This window comes from Sceloporus occidentalis, unplaced genomic scaffold (assembly GCF_023333645.1).
Source record: "Sceloporus occidentalis isolate IW3139 unplaced genomic scaffold, rSceOcc1.0.p SCAF_14, whole genome shotgun sequence".
Lineage (NCBI taxonomy): Eukaryota > Metazoa > Chordata > Lepidosauria > Squamata > Phrynosomatidae > Sceloporus > Sceloporus occidentalis.
This window is the reverse complement of record NW_028316994.1, coordinates 15,026,313-15,041,515: the sequence shown is the minus strand read 5'-3', so window position 1 is coordinate 15,041,515 and position 15,203 is coordinate 15,026,313. Positions and strand designations below refer to the sequence as shown.

At 42.2% G+C, this 15,203-nt stretch overlaps 1 protein-coding gene and 1 non-coding gene across 4 annotated transcripts; one reads left to right on the top strand and one right to left on the bottom strand.

The window, feature by feature from the left end:
• The first annotated feature begins 196 nt into the window (after nucleotides 1-196).
• HAUS4 (HAUS augmin like complex subunit 4) lies at nucleotides 197-10,001 on the top strand. 3 transcript variants are annotated; one of them, XM_089480028.1, is made up of 10 exons: nucleotides 197-394; nucleotides 2,313-2,381; nucleotides 2,467-2,609; nucleotides 3,068-3,184; nucleotides 4,259-4,399; nucleotides 5,226-5,322; nucleotides 5,452-5,597; nucleotides 7,195-7,325; nucleotides 7,673-7,741; nucleotides 9,721-10,001. In XM_089480028.1, exons 2-10 carry the CDS (start codon nucleotides 2,336-2,338, stop codon nucleotides 9,896-9,898), a joined length of 1,068 nt encoding a protein of 355 aa, XP_089336154.1. In that variant the 5' UTR covers nucleotides 197-394; nucleotides 2,313-2,335; the 3' UTR covers nucleotides 9,899-10,001. The 3 variants fall into 3 exon arrangements, with proteins under 3 accessions (XP_089336154.1, XP_089336156.1, XP_089336155.1); XM_089480029.1 differs by lacking the exon at nucleotides 197-394 and adding an exon at nucleotides 422-537; XM_089480030.1 differs by lacking the exon at nucleotides 3,068-3,184.
• A 4,981-nt stretch (nucleotides 10,002-14,982) lies between these two features.
• On the bottom strand, nucleotides 14,983-15,055 carry TRNAR-ACG (transfer RNA arginine (anticodon ACG)). Its single transcript has one exon. It is a non-coding gene; the product is annotated as a tRNA-Arg (tRNA).
• Between the last annotated feature and the right edge of the window lie 148 nt (nucleotides 15,056-15,203).

Below are 15,203 nucleotides of genomic sequence, written 5' to 3'. Positions count from 1 at the left end.
TGAGCCAGAGTTTAAACAGCGCCCCGCCCACTTAGGGTTCTGAATATTAATGAGCGTGGTGGTTAAGACTGACCAATGAGGAGATGAAAAGCGGACGAAGGCCCGCCTCCACCGGTCATCCCTTCTTTCTATTGGTCCTGATTCCTGAACGTTTATGTTGAGCTCCGCCTTCTTCCTCCCAGGTTCTTATTGCCTCGCTGTCTCTCGGAGGAGGCGGGTCTCTCTTGGTCCTTTGCTTGCTGTACCTGAGCGGGCGGGCGAAGAAGAAGAAGAAGAAGAAGAAGAGATGAGCGGAAATTGTGCGCGGGCGGGCGCGCTCAAATCCGAACTTTGAGAAAGAGGAAAGGCGGGAAAACGAAGAACGGAGAAAGGAGAGTGAAAAAAGGCGGGAAAGGTGCGCTGCCTTTATTCTGACGTCACTGGCTCCCCCTCAGCAGCTTATTATAGGGCTTCCTTGGCAGAATTTCTTCAGAGGGGGGCTGCCTTGCCTTCGCTCCTCTCTGAGGCTGAGAGAGTGTGACTTCAGGGGACTCCAAGGTGAACCAGTCATAGGGTTTCCATCGCAAGATACGCTCAGGGAACTTGCATTTTGCCTTCCTCTGAGGCTGAGAGAGTGTGACTTATGAGGCTTCCTCTGAGGCTGAGAGAGTGTGACTTATGAGGCTTCCTCTGAGGCTGAGAAAGTGTGAGGAGTCAGAAACAGACGTTCTTAGAAACATCTGAGGAAGTGGAACTGGCAAAGTCTCTGCCAAATAGGACAGTTGTGGCGTATCCTGTTTCCCTGCAAGTGCTGTCCGCTCTGTTTTAAAGGAAAGCTGCACCGGTTGAACGTCAGCCTGCCTTGAAGCTTCTCTTACACGGAAGATGGCTGAACATGCGATGAGGAAGGATGTCATGTGAAAGCGCATGGCTTTGTGGCTTTGACTTTTATGGCTTTGATTATTCATGGATTTTATTAATATGGTCTCTCTAGGAATATCTAGGTCCTCCAGCACAACTCTATGGTCAACTTTAACCAAAAGTGTCACTGAAGGACCTAGAAGAGGTTCCTAGAGGGAACACTCCGCTAGGCCTTTGTAGCTCCTTCAGTGCAGTTCTGTGGTCAATGTCTGGCAGATGTTGACCATAGAGTTGCATTGGAGGACCTAGAGAGATGTACTCTAGTAGTTTGAGTGTTGGACTACGACTGGAGAACAGAGTTCGAATCCCTTCTTGGCCGTGGAAACCGACTAGTTGACCTCAGGCGAGTCGTACTCTCTCAGCCTCAGAGGAAGGTAAAAGCAAACCACCGCTGAACAAAACTTGCCAAGAAAATCCCATGATGGGTTTGTCTCAATTTCGCTTTAGGGGAACAACTATAAATGATTACATTTCGCTTGTTGTGGTCCATTGCCAGCTGGGAAATGCGATGCAGATTTGGCAGGGCTGCCTGCAGCGGGATGCAGAGATGTCTTTCTTCAAGCTGACACAGTCATTGAAAGAGAGAGAATGGGTTGTCAATGGGAAATACAGATGATCTGGCATAAGGGAGATCTGTTTTGCCTTGTATAGGGATGAGAATGTATTGGAAAGCTTTACAGAGTTTGGTGTAAAGGTAACTTCCTTAGGTTGCAGTAAGTCTCACATTGGAGACTAGCCTGAATTTTCTTTCTCAGATGAGTGTGCTTTTTGTGCCATAGGAGATAAGAGAGGATTTTGGCCAAATGTGGTCCTACAGTAGGAAACCTGACCCTTTATTTTGTATTCCTGTCTTCAAGGAGTTTAGCCGATGCAGGTCATTAAGTCTGATACATCTTGGGGCCTTCTCCAGTGAGAAACAAAGTGTACTCTTTTAACTATCCCTTCAGCTTGCATGAACGATCTTCATACCTCCATCAAAGCCCTGGTTCGGTTCTAGGGAATCCTGGGAACTGTAGTTGGTGATGGCACCAGAGCGCTCTGGCAGAGAAGGCTAAACAACGTCTTACAAAACTACAGTTCCCAGGATTCCCTCGCATTGAGCCAGGGCAGTTAAAGCAGTCTCAAACTGGATCTTTTCCTGCGGTTTGTTTTGGTGCTCATTGATGAAACTGGTGTAAATTATTATTATTATTAACCTTTATTTATAAAACGCTGTAAATTTACACGCTGTAAATGTAAGCATACCAAAAGCTAGCTAGCTAGCTGTTGCCCAGTATCTACACAAGATGATTTGGACTTCATCCAGAATATAAAAAACTTAGTTTCTGTGTTTCCTGTGGCCTCTGTTTATCTTACTATTGCTCCTGTTAAAAAGGAAACAAAATATTGATATCTCCTTTTGTCTTTTGCAGGTGGTTTCCCTGCTAAAGGGCCCATGGCATCTGCTTCAAGAACCATTGCTACCAAACTGCTGCAACAAGGTAATTTCAGTGGGGTTATGTCAATTAAGACTAAGGTGTCCAAAGGGAAGAGCTTCATTCTCTACCTTTGTTTTCTGTCCACCAGATCATGGCAGCCGCCTGCCCCCCTGTTCGCTCACTGATGACGATCTGGCTGCCCATCCTAGCTTGGCTAATCTTCTTATGGGTCTGACTAAACATATGGACTCCAGTGGGCTGAGTGTCAACTTGGCGCAGCAAATGGAAGAGGTAGGATGAGGGCTATCATCCAGACTACTCTGCACTTCATGGTTATAATGCACTTGTGTGGATGGAAAGTTCTTGGGCAGAAAGGCTCCATTCTGAAACCATGCTTGCTTGCTTGCTTGCTTTCTCCCCTCCCCTTTTTTTATGTTGGTGGAAGAAGCAAAGTAATAGATCATAAGGCTGCAAAAATGTATCTCGAAAGCAATGGGTGGTGTGCTGCAGGATCTCAGAAGACAAATGGGAAGGCTTGCTGTAGCACAGCATGCCCCACATTTATTTACCTTCACCTGTTGCTAGCAAAAAATGGAATAAACTGTGTAAGGTAGATATAATTCAAGTTCAGGTTGAGAAATGTGCCATTCCTTGTTGTAGATTTGCTGCAAAATGCAGAGGACAGTGGATTGTTTTAACCATTGATTGAGTTAGATGTACACCCCTTTTCTCTTCTTCTTCCCTTATAGGCAAAGAAAGAACTGCAGCTACAAAGAGCAAACTGGCTGAAATGGGAGGCGCTGCAGCGGCTTCTGAGGGAGGCAATAAGAGAATTGGGAACCGGCCCTCTCACACAGGACAGAAAAGTAATGCTAGGAGAGAAACTTTGGAGAACTGGTGTATGAACAATGGGTCCAACTGGTCCATGAGAATTTGGAAAGTCTAGAAAATCTAAGTGAGACTAGCTGAGGAATTTAGTACAGGGGTGGGAACAGTGTAAGGTGCAGGGTGTGTCCAACCTCTGAAGCCCCTGTGAAAGCCCCATCCCCATTTGTTTTAACTTGGGGGTGGAACATATTGCCTCAAAAGGGCAGCTTGAAGCCGCCCCTGCGAAAGCCAGATCGGGGCTGCAGTAAGTGGACGCTGCAGCCTCAATCCGCCTTTTTCCTGCCCAAAAGGAAGGGGCAAATTCCCACTCATTTTTGCAGCAGCAAGAAGCCATCTTTTCCTTCTCCACTGCAGCTTTATGGTGCTTGTGCAGTGTGTAAATGCCACGTTGCTGGAGTGCCCAGAAGCCGGCTCACGTCTGGGCAGTTAAGCAGCTCACGGATGTGCGCCATCTAAACACCATGCCCCCAAGCCACCGGGAAGCTGGCGTTTAGTGCTGGTCTGTTTCATCCCTTTGGGGATTTTTTCCCAAACATCTGAAATGGTAAAAGGCTATCCCAAAATTTGAGAATTTGTGGTATAGTAGATTTTACGATCCCTCAGAAAATGAAAAAGAAAGAAAAACCTGGAAATAAAGCAATGCCAGAAGTGATGTGATTGTAGTTTTGGTGTTCTGAAATCACACTGGTGGCAAAAATGGGCTCTTTCCCTCAGTGCAGTAGCCTAACCCTGGCTTAACATAATGTAGTATAAAAAACGGTGCTAGAGCATTAAAATTAAACCATGAAGAGTTCTAACAAGGTTCACAGGCAACACATGGGATCTTAATTGGAAAAATGAAGACATTTATCCCCCCAAAATCAGGTTAAAAATGAATTCTGAGAAGTAAATGCGGAGGAAGCATGGCAATAGTGATATAGGATGATGTAAAAGTTTATAAAGCTCAAAGAAAACTTATCAGTCTTGATGGAATGGGAAGTCTGTTGGGGCTGAGGAAAAATTTAAGACAGAAGTTTGTCTCTGTCCTTAATCTTTCCTGTTCTTATCCTCAGTTCCTGGAAGTCTTGGAACAGCGGCTTTTAATAGCTGAACTGAAACGAATGCTTGATGTTGATCCTTCTCTGCAAGGAACACAACAATCTCTCTTAGGTCTGGAGGCCTCTCATGTACTGGAACTTCTTCCCCCAAAACAAGTAAGGAGGACATCATCTGCACCGTCCCTGATTTATACTCTGCTGTTCCTCATAAGAGATCAGGGTGACATATTTGTTTGCTAAAAGTATTGTTGTTGAAAGGGCAAAGCACATAGCCAAACAAAAACTGGGGAGCAACCAGGGTAATCGGAGAAAACAAAAGACATCTTTCAAGTCATTCTGTGGATGAATGATTTATTAATAAAAAGCCCAATCTGTTTTTTCGATTTTGTGTAGCCTCTGAAGAAAGCCTTTGAGATTATAAAAAGGCTGAAATGTGAATTGTAGTTTTAGACTGCAAATAGGACTTTAGGCTGCTTTGTTAAAATGTTCCTTTACCATGAGTATCTGTGGAATATTATTCTATGATTGAAGATTCTTTATTTTCTGGGTGTTCCAGTATCTGTGTTGTTGTTATTATTATTATTATTATTATTATTAACTTTTTTTATAAAGCGCCGTAAATCTACATGGCGCTGTACAAAACCAAGTAAAATCAAGAATATAAAAGCCTGCCTATGGCGTACAGTCTAAAAGTTAAGGCAACAAATTAAAAACATCATATGAAATAAGTGAGTGCATCTGTGAGGATGGGGATCATTTGTGATAAATTCTGCCCTAGCATATATAGGGCTGGATTAAATTATGTTCAGGCTTCATCACCAGCCCCAGAAAAATTTGTGTGTATTTGGTTGGTCCTTGATTTTTGGATGGTTCATTTACCAATTCGGTGTGTACAGCACTATCTTGAAAGTTAATCTGAAGTGTTTTCTTGTGTATGTTAGTGAATAGTGCTGATTTGGCCTCTGCTTACATTTTGCTACAGGAGCTGGAGCAAATGCAAAAGCAGCTCCCCATGGAGCTGGAAAAACGTCTTAAGTCCAAATGCTTGGCTCTGCTCAGCTACTACCGTCCTGAAAGTGGTAAGGTACACTTTAAATGGGGTGGAAGCCCCTACAAGTGGGAGAAGGAGTGCGAGAGCTGAGGAGAGTTAAGTGTATAGCAAGGGCCGAGGCTGGATATTGAGTGACTTGGATCTTCTCCACTTGCAGATAGTGCTGGGGAGACGGCTCGAGCTGCTATGTTTGGGACCCTCCCAGAAAGTCTGGCTGTAGAGAAGCAGCATCTTCAGGAGACCCAGGATCGACACAAAGAACTCGTGGGGTTGCTGGAGCAGCAGAAAGCTGCATATCCACAGGTAAGGGGTGGAGGAGAAATTTTCTGACACTGACCTGCACCTCTGACATGTGTCTTGTTTTGTAAGGAACTTTGTCTAGAATTGTATGTTACTGTAGGTGAAGAAAGGCAGATGTGAGTTGGGTGTGTGTGTCTGGGCTTTATGGGTCTCTTGGGAGGCCCGAGGAGCTGAAAAATGGCATTTGGTTGGAACTGAGTGAAGTCTGTGGGGCACACTTTTCTGACCCCTGCTCTACCCACAGGATTTAGGAATAATCCTGGGTATTATGTGTTGATGCAGAAGGAAGAGTAATTTTGTATGAGTGTATTGTGCTTGTACCTTATTACTCGTTCCACAGGACTGGTTAGATAAGGACCTATGCCTTAATAGTCTAAAGAGGTTGGTTGTCTGGTTTTAAGAGGCAGGGATGGGAGCTCATTAACTTCTTGCCCTTACGTTAAAACATTTTCTGAGGCATGCATCGTATTGAAAATTCCTCCAGTGGCTCTGAGGGTTTTATTTAAGCCACCCTTGGAATCCTTTTGCTCTGAAACACTTGAACTGAAAGGTGCTTTTCTGGTGACTATTTTATCAGCCAAGAGTGTGAGGGAGTTGAGAACTCTGTCAGCCAGACCTGAATTCTGCATTTTGTGCCTAGATACTGAGCAGTTTGGATCCATTCCTTATTCCTAAGGTTACTACTACTTTTCATCAGACACAGAATACTACCTTGACTTCATTTTGCTTTTTCCTTGGTTAAGAAGTGGAATACGTTGAGTGTTCAGTGGGTGGTTAACATCTGTCTGAAACATCAGGTCCTTTCTTTGTTTCACTCCAGCTAGATATGATGGACCATTGTGAGTAGAAAGCCACTCTTTCATGGTGGATAAAGGCATGTGTTCTGCTCTGCTATGTTTGTCTTTTGGGAAGTGGGAGAGATCATATCTCATCCCACTAGGATTTTGATACTGGGCTCCACTGGCAGATATTTGTAGAACTATCACGTGGAAGGCCATTTCAACATTTATCAAATATTATACATCTACTAGATATGTTTGCCTCAGCTGTAAGGTCTCATTTGGCAGAGGGTCCTTCAGAAAGTAATTAATTACTAAGTAGTCATTTTTTTTTTCATATACATCATGGTTGATCTCAGAATGATTAGAAGCTTTGAGATGTCTGATCCAGAGGATGTCTTCCTCTGCTACAGGAAGGAGAATTGTTAGTACTTAGCATGATATGGTTGTTTTTTCTACTGACAGAAAGTCATTCCCCTATTCCTCTGTGGCGCCTATGTGCTCCTGATGGATTGGCTGAGGGTTTTTTTTAATTTGCTTTTTTTCTTCTCTCTTTTAAATCTTCTGTTGGTCCTCATTTTATCATTCTGAGAGCTCCATTGTTGTGTTCATGTCCTGCTGCTCCTCTTTCAGCTGTATCATGAGATTAATTTATGGAAGTTGCTCTCCCACACTAAAAATAGCTCCATGGTTGAAGAATCTGCCTGTCAGAATGAATGGAGAGGAGCAACTTATCCAGAGGTTTCCTTTCTGCCATAACAGTAAATGACCAAGTACCATCAATCGCTTCATTCTCATAACCCTTTCTCCACACATTGCAGGTGCTGTTACGTTGTTTAGCCATGCTGAAACGTCTGGCTCGTGAGTATCGTCTTGGCACCCAGTCTGAACTGGACCAACTCAACACCCAGTACCTAGAATTGAAGTGCAGTGCCATGTTTCTTAAGATACGGTGAGCCCTTGTTTTTCTCTAGCATAGGGATCCAAACTTGGCAGTACATGTCAATTGTGTTTGTGTGGCAGGAATCAGCTCTCTCCCCACATAATTCTAGCGAGTGTTAGTGTTTGTATTTAATCATGGAAGGTGGTCAGAGGTTGCCACTGAGGAGAGAGAACCACAGTGAATCACTGGCATTATAATTTTAAGAGTTTGGTTAAGACTCTTCTGGACACTTAGGTGCTAGAACTGATTAATCATCTGTCACTGAAGGGCAGGGCAGTTAAGAAGCTGAGGATCTGAAGTGTGATAGAAATGGACAGAATCTGTTAACTCTGTTCCTTCAAATAACTCTGTCATAGGCTTGAGGAACTGAGCATCCTTTTAGAGACATACACTCCTGAGAAAGTGGATGTACACCGAAAGATGAGGTAAGCTGGTGTTTGTATGTATTTAGGGGGTTGTGGAGCAGCTTTTGTACAACAACAACAAAAAGAAATAGCCAGCTCTGTTTTGGATTTATTTTCATGGATCACACAGCTAATAGTGACCACTAAAATACCATTAAAAATGGGAGCTTTCTAGTCTTCCAGGAGTCCTCATCCAGCTGTGGGGCAGGTGAGGCAGAAATGACCCAAACAAATGGTGTCATTCAAAATAATTAACAAGCAGTTCCCAATCCTGACTCTACCCTGCAGCTCCAGAGGCTCTAGTCCTTCATTCCTCTGACCTTTCTGCCTCTTAGTGCTCCTTGTCTGTTCTGGTCCCTTCCTCCTCCTCCCCTTTGCTATGCCTGGCTCCCTTTTTAACCTCCCCAGCTTCTGCATCTTTTAACAATTTAAACAACTTATTCTAGCGAACCAGTGCAAACCAGCTGAATGACACCACTGTCCCAGACTAAATCCCAGCTAAATGTTGAAGTCACATCTTCAACTAGGATCTCTGGTTAGATAGAGTTTGCAGGCTTGAAGAATCAACCTGAGGTATACTATTATCCAGTTTTACCTCAGCAGATGGGAAACAAATGGCTCTATCTGTTTCTCTAGAACACAAGTGGAGCACTGGGGGGAGGGGGGGGCAGCTGTGGCCAGTTTTAAGTCCGATAACGGCCCCCACACGTCATGCCCTGACATCCTAGGCTTACCGCAATGGACGTGATTTCAGTTCCACACACCATTTTTGGCTGATCTCAGCTTTTTTTCCTCATTCGTGATTTCTGGAGTTTGGGGGACTTTTTGTGGCGGTGGATATGTTAAAGTTCTGCTTTTATGGGCAGTTTTTGGATATTTTAGCTGTTTGCAGTTGGAAAATTGTCTGAAAATTGGCCTGGGAAATGAAAAAAAAAAACTTGGGGGGATGTTGGGGGGCTTTGGGGAGCCTCCAGAGGGTCTTCAATAGGCTGCATGCAGCCCATGGGTTGCGTTTTCCCTGCCTCTGCTCTAGACAAAGGGCTGGCAGTCACACAGTGAACAACCCATTGTGTTTATTCAAAGAAAACAGCTCCTGTGTTGGATGGAAGCAAAAGCATCAAGGAATATGGCTATCCTCATATCAGAGCAGCTGGAGATTAAATATAGCTGGTGCCCTGGGAGAGGCAGTCAATTAAAGGCAAACTATGATTATTACTTAGTGATCCTTTAACCACTGGATAATACTTATAATTTGGTAGACTTTGAAAGCTTGTCTTTTAGGGATGTTGTATTTGTCCAGTAGATGTATTACTCAAACCTGCTTTTGGATTTTGCTCATGGTGATAAAACTGTGCAGCAAGAGCGGCGGTCTCATGGGTCCTAATGTTGTGGCAGGTGTGAATACTGATAGCAGCTGGAAGGTGATTAGCAGTAAATGGTGTTTTGTTGTCAAGGCAGTCCTTTCTTTAAAAAAAATAAATCTCTGAGGTACCTTAAGTCAGGGAGAGTCAGCTTTCATAGAGCTTTCTGGTGACTCACATCCTCACTAGAGGCAAGTCAAAGGAAAATGGAAGCCCTGTATTGAATTTTGAGGTCCAGTACACCTCACTTTTAAACCCATTTGTTTGTTGTTTTTGCGCAGCCCTGCATTTCGTCTTTGTTCTTGAGGCTATGATGTGGTATGTGGAGGTGACTGTAAAATGACTCCTTCTGGCTAACTGCAGCTACTCTGACAGATTAAAGGGAAAGAAGTATGTGCTTCTTTGGTGCCCACTCAGTGGTACGATTCTAGAATTTGTAAGCTAAAGGTTTGTGCATGGAAGCAGTTCACTAGCAACCCACTCATTCTGCAGTCTCTTGAGAAGATAACTCAGGAAAGGCAGTGAAAAGGAGTCAAGTGTGCAGAGTTGAACAGGATGGGAAAGAAGGGCCATTTTCATGGTGATTGCTTTTCCAAATGCTTATCCTGCAACCTGGTCATGCAGCCTTTCCTTTTCCAGGGACAACTTGCAGGCAACTCTAAGCCAAGAAGAGCAACACCTTGCCACTTCTCGCAAGATCCTTTCTAACTATGAGACTCTGGGCCCAGACTTTGAAGAACTGGTGAAAGAGTATGCCCGACTGCAAGCCATCATTGAGAACAGGCGATGGGCGCTGACTGAATTCAACAAAGACTGAGGTTGCTATGGTGTTAAGTTGTGCCTTGGGTCAAATTCTGAACAGTTCAGGACTGGCCAGTTTATGTATAATGGTCACTTTATACAATAAAACTTGAAGATGAGCGATCATTATGCCCTTATTTCCTTCTTCCTACTGTCCCAAGGTCTAGTTTCCTGCCTTCCATTAATGCGCCAATACTCTTTCTTCTTTTGGTCCAAAAGTGGAACCTAAAAGGCCTTCTACACATACCATATATACTTGATTATAAGTCAACCTCATGTATAAGTCAAGGGTAGGTTTTGGGGCGAAAATTATGGATTTTGATATGACCCATGGATAAGTCAAGGGCAAAATGTAAGGACATGTGACAAAGAATGTAAAGAATGAAGCAAGGAAAATAATGCCAATCAATAGCTTTTGTGGGTTTTTCGGGCTCTGTGGCCATGTTCTAGAAGAGTTTCTTCCTGACGTTTCACAAGCATCTGTGGCTGGCATCTTCAGAGAATGCTGGCATGGAAAAAGTTAGGTGTATATATTGTGTGACCTGGAAAGGCAGGAGTGATTTGCATGTGGATTGTTCCGAAGATGCCAGCCACAGAAGCTGGCGAACTGTCAGAAAGAAACTCTTCTAGAACATGGCCACAGAGCCCGAAAAACCCACAAAAAACCCCATGGATGCCAGCCATGAAAGCCTTTGACTTCACAATGGCAAACAACTTACAAAATTCTATCAGGCACAACTGTTTGTGCTTGTCCTAAAGGCTGAGTGATGAATGAGAGTGTAGAGGGAGGCCAATGCTTCCAGGACTGATTATGCTCTTGCTTTTCGCCAGGGCGTGGTTCCTTTTTAAGTTCAAGTACAGTACTTACCTTCGCCCATGGATTTGTCGACTCAGGCTTTTGGGGTCAATTTTTGACTAAAATTTCTAGACTTACACATGAGTATATACAGTACATTTCCTTAATAGTAGAATTTGGGTAATGCCGTCAAGCTTGCTGCTAATTGGAGTGATTAAACGGTGCTGGCACTTGCGGTGATCTTGGTGGCCTTTCCTGCCTTGCTGTTTGTCCAAGAGCTAAAACACATCGCAGGAATCCAGTGTCCCTGCTGCTTTTTGTTTGGTGTAATTCATTGCGCAACAAAAGGAGGATTGCGTTGCTTCTGTGGGTTTGTATCTTTGACCATCAGCCAAAAAGCCTGAGTTTGTTTGTGGCTCCTGCTAAATTTTAGAGCGTGGCGTTCGCTGCCAAGGATCGGAAACGTGACACGAGCAGCTCTGCTTATCCTTGTATTGTCACGTTGCATGGCTTGTAATTTTAGGCTTCTTTGGCTTGAGAAGTAGGGTGTGTGTGTATACGAAATCCTCAGTGAAACAATGGATTAATATCCAGTACTTTGGTTCCAGACCTGTGCAGTGTCACTCATGTCTCTGTAGTTTGCATGTTAACAACCATACATTCACAAAATGTCCAGAGATAAAACACGTTTTGTACAAATTTGCAGCAAGCACACACTTGATAACAAAAAGAAAGGAAGGAGGCTGCTATTGTACTTAGCAATGGATACTTGCCATCTAGTGCTAACTGGCTTGGCAGAGTCAATGTGTTTCATAGACTTGTGACTTCTTCATTCCTTTATTTTTGCTTTTAAAGAAAACATAAATAAAATGGCTTTAATGCATATTGATGAGGCTTCTTAAAAATATCCCTTGGAGGAGGGGAGGATGAAGGGAAAGGATGCTTTTCTCAAAGATAACATTTAGAAGCTGCTGCATAATGGAGGGAAAAAATAAATAAGGATATTCTGCCAGCATTACTTAAGTATGAATTCTTGTGGGATCAAAGAAATGTAGCTTTCTGTCTCAAGCTTTTACAATTGCTAAAGGGTTTCTTCCACTTGCGATCAAATATTCATTGGCTGGGACTCTGAATTACGATCCTGACCCTGGAAGGGAAGGTTGAGATGTTTAATTGAAATGCGGAAAACTTGGGGGAGTTTTTAAAAGGTTGTTCGGATATAATTGGCCCAGGCAGAAAATCTTTGGATCTATATACTTTTAGAACAAGTATACAAACCGAGAGATTCAAATGACATTAGGAAGATATTTTTTAATAATATAAGAATTGTACCAATAGCAGAATAGATTGGAAGGCGATGGTCTATCCATCTTTGGAGGGCTTTAAACAGACGTTGGATGGACATCTTTCCAGAGGGATTTGTACAGTCGGCCCTTCTTATACACGGATTTTTTATACACGGATTTAAGCATCCATGGTTTGAAAATATTCAAAAAAAGTATAAATTTCAAATATCAAACCTTGATTTTCCATTTTTTATAAGAGACACCATTTTGCAATGTCATTATATTTAATGGGACTTGAGCATACACAGATTTTGTTATACACGGGGGATCTTGGAACCAAACCCCAGCGTATAACAAGGGTCCACTGTATATTCCTGCATGGAATATCATCAATATTTATATTGCCTAGATATATGGATTAGCAAATGAATATGAGCAAACAGCATGTTTTTATTTCCACTTTATTTGGAATGTGTTCTTTATAGTTTTAATTTTATTTCCATGCGTTGCGTCAGACTCTAAATCAATGCTTATGGGGGTTTTTGCCCAATATTTTTATTAGTTATTTATACATAAAACATATTTCTAACATAACGAGTAATGTGAAATAAAATAGTACATGTTCCACACTTAGATTACACTTACGGGCATATATTGAACATATATACTGTTTTAAATCATTCATTTAAATTATTGGACACATACTGTTATAAATTATTTATTTAAATTATTATTTCTAACAACACAAAATATAAAATAAAACAGAACATTTTCCCCATACATTTCACTTATGGGCCAATTGGACATATATACTGTGTATGTGTGTGTGTGTGTGTGTACACACACACACACATACATACATACATACAGAGAGAGAGTTTTAAAAACATATGTTCAATTTAAAAACATACTGTATATATGCATATATACTGTATATCAAACTGTTTTAACATATACATATATATGTGTCTGTGTGTGTGTTTTAAAAAACTATATGTTCAAGTTAAAAACACTATACATACAACAAAACAAAATTATATACATATATATAGTTTTAAAAACAGTATATATGTTCTGTTAATGTATATACTGTATTGTGTATATACATTAAAACATATATATATATAAGTTTAAAAATAGTATATAAGTTCAATTTAAAAACATACTGTTTATATGCATACATATAGTATATGTGGTATATCAAAACTGTTTTTAACATACATACATATATATATATATATATATATATATATATATATACACAAACAGGAACCCAGTCTGTCCTTATAGCAATTCCTTCAAGGCCTGTGTGAACAGGTAGGTCTTCACCTGCCGCCGGAAGGCCATCAAGGAGGGAGCCGTCCTGATCTCTTCCCTGGGAGATCAGGGAGTCCCAGAGCCTAGGAAGGGCAGCCACCAAGAAGGCCCTCCTTCGCCTCCCCACCAACCGAGTTTGTGATGATGTTGGGACAGAGAGAAGGGCTTCTGCAGAGGATCTCAGAGTCCAGGCTGGTTCATGCCAGGAGAAACGGTCTGCCAAATAGTGTGGACCTGAGCCATGGAGGGCTTTGTAGGTAATAACCAGGACCTGGAATTGTGCCCGGAAACAGACTGGCAGCCAATGAAGCTGTTTCAACAGGGGCCTTGTATGGTCTCTGTAATCTGCCCCGTTAGCAGCCTGGCAGTGGCTCTTTGAGCCAGCTGAATTTTCCAAACACTTTTCAAAGGCAGCCCCATGTAGAGCCCCTTACAGCAGTCCAAACGGGATGTAAGCAAGCCATGCACCACTGTGGCCAAATCTGGCTTCTCAAGGAACGGGTGCAGCTGGCGTACAAGTTTTAAATGTGTGAAAACATTGCTGGGCCTCCAGGGTCAAAGCTGAGTCCAAGAGTACCCCAAACTGCAAACCTGTGTCTTCAGGGGAGTGTGACCCCATCTAACACAGGCTGGATCCCTATTCCCTGACCTGCCTTCTGACTGACCAGGAGCACCTCTGTCTTGTCTGGATTAAGTTTCAACTTGTTTGCCCTCATCCAGTCCATTACTGAAGACAGGCAATGGTTTAGAACCAGGACTGCCTCCTTGGATTGAGGTGGGAAGGAGGAGAGTTGAGTGTCATCTGCATATTGATGACATCGCACCCCAAAACTCTGGACAACCTCTCCCAGCGGTTTCATGTATATGTTAAACAGCATAGGGGACAACACAGGACCCTGAGGGACCCCACAGGTCAATGGCCAGGGGGCCGAACAGGAGTCCCCCAGGACCACCTTCTGGGTTCGCCCCTCCAGGAAGGAGCAGTACCTCCAAGCCCCATCCCAGAGAGGCGGTCCAGAAGGATGCCATGATCCCTGCGTGGATCATCCACCAAGGCAGTCTGTTCCAGAGCCAGGTCTGAAACCAGATTGAAATGGATCTAGATCATCCGTTTCATACATACATATATACATATACATACACACACACACACATATATATACACACATACACTTTATATATACATCGGAACATAGTTTTTTAAACATATATACATATATATGGTTTTAACAACATATGTTCAATTTAAAAACACACTGTACTGTGTGTGTGTATATATATATATACGGTATATATATTAAAACATATATATATATATGTGTACTATAGTGTTTTTAAATTGAACATATATACATATGTAGTTTAAAAAGTATATATGTTCAATTTAAAAACACTATAGTACATATATATATCAAAACAATTTTAATTATATATATAGTTTTAAAAACGTATATATGTTCAATTTAAAAACACTATATATATATATATATATATATATATGTATACACACACACAGTATATATATATATATATATATACACATACAAAAACATAGTTTTTAAAATTATACTATATATATATGTATATAATATATATAAAGGTAGACTTGGTGGAGTGCACAGTAATTCAATGCAGGGAAGGACCCTTAAGAGAAGCCCAGTGGCCTTATGGCCTTCCATTGAGGAAAAGGGAAGTCTGTTCCGAGCCAGCCAGGAGTCGAACCTAGAATCTTCTGATCCGTAGTCAGACGCGTTATCCATTGCGCCACTGGCCCTCAGACACAGGCTCAGCGTTCTGTCGCCTCCCTCATAAGGCATTCTATAGCGTCGCACGCTTAAGAATCACTAGTATTGCGAGGTATGCTGGGAAACTGAGTTCTTCCCTTCTTAAATCGCTTTGAGAAAGCAATGCATGCCGGTTCT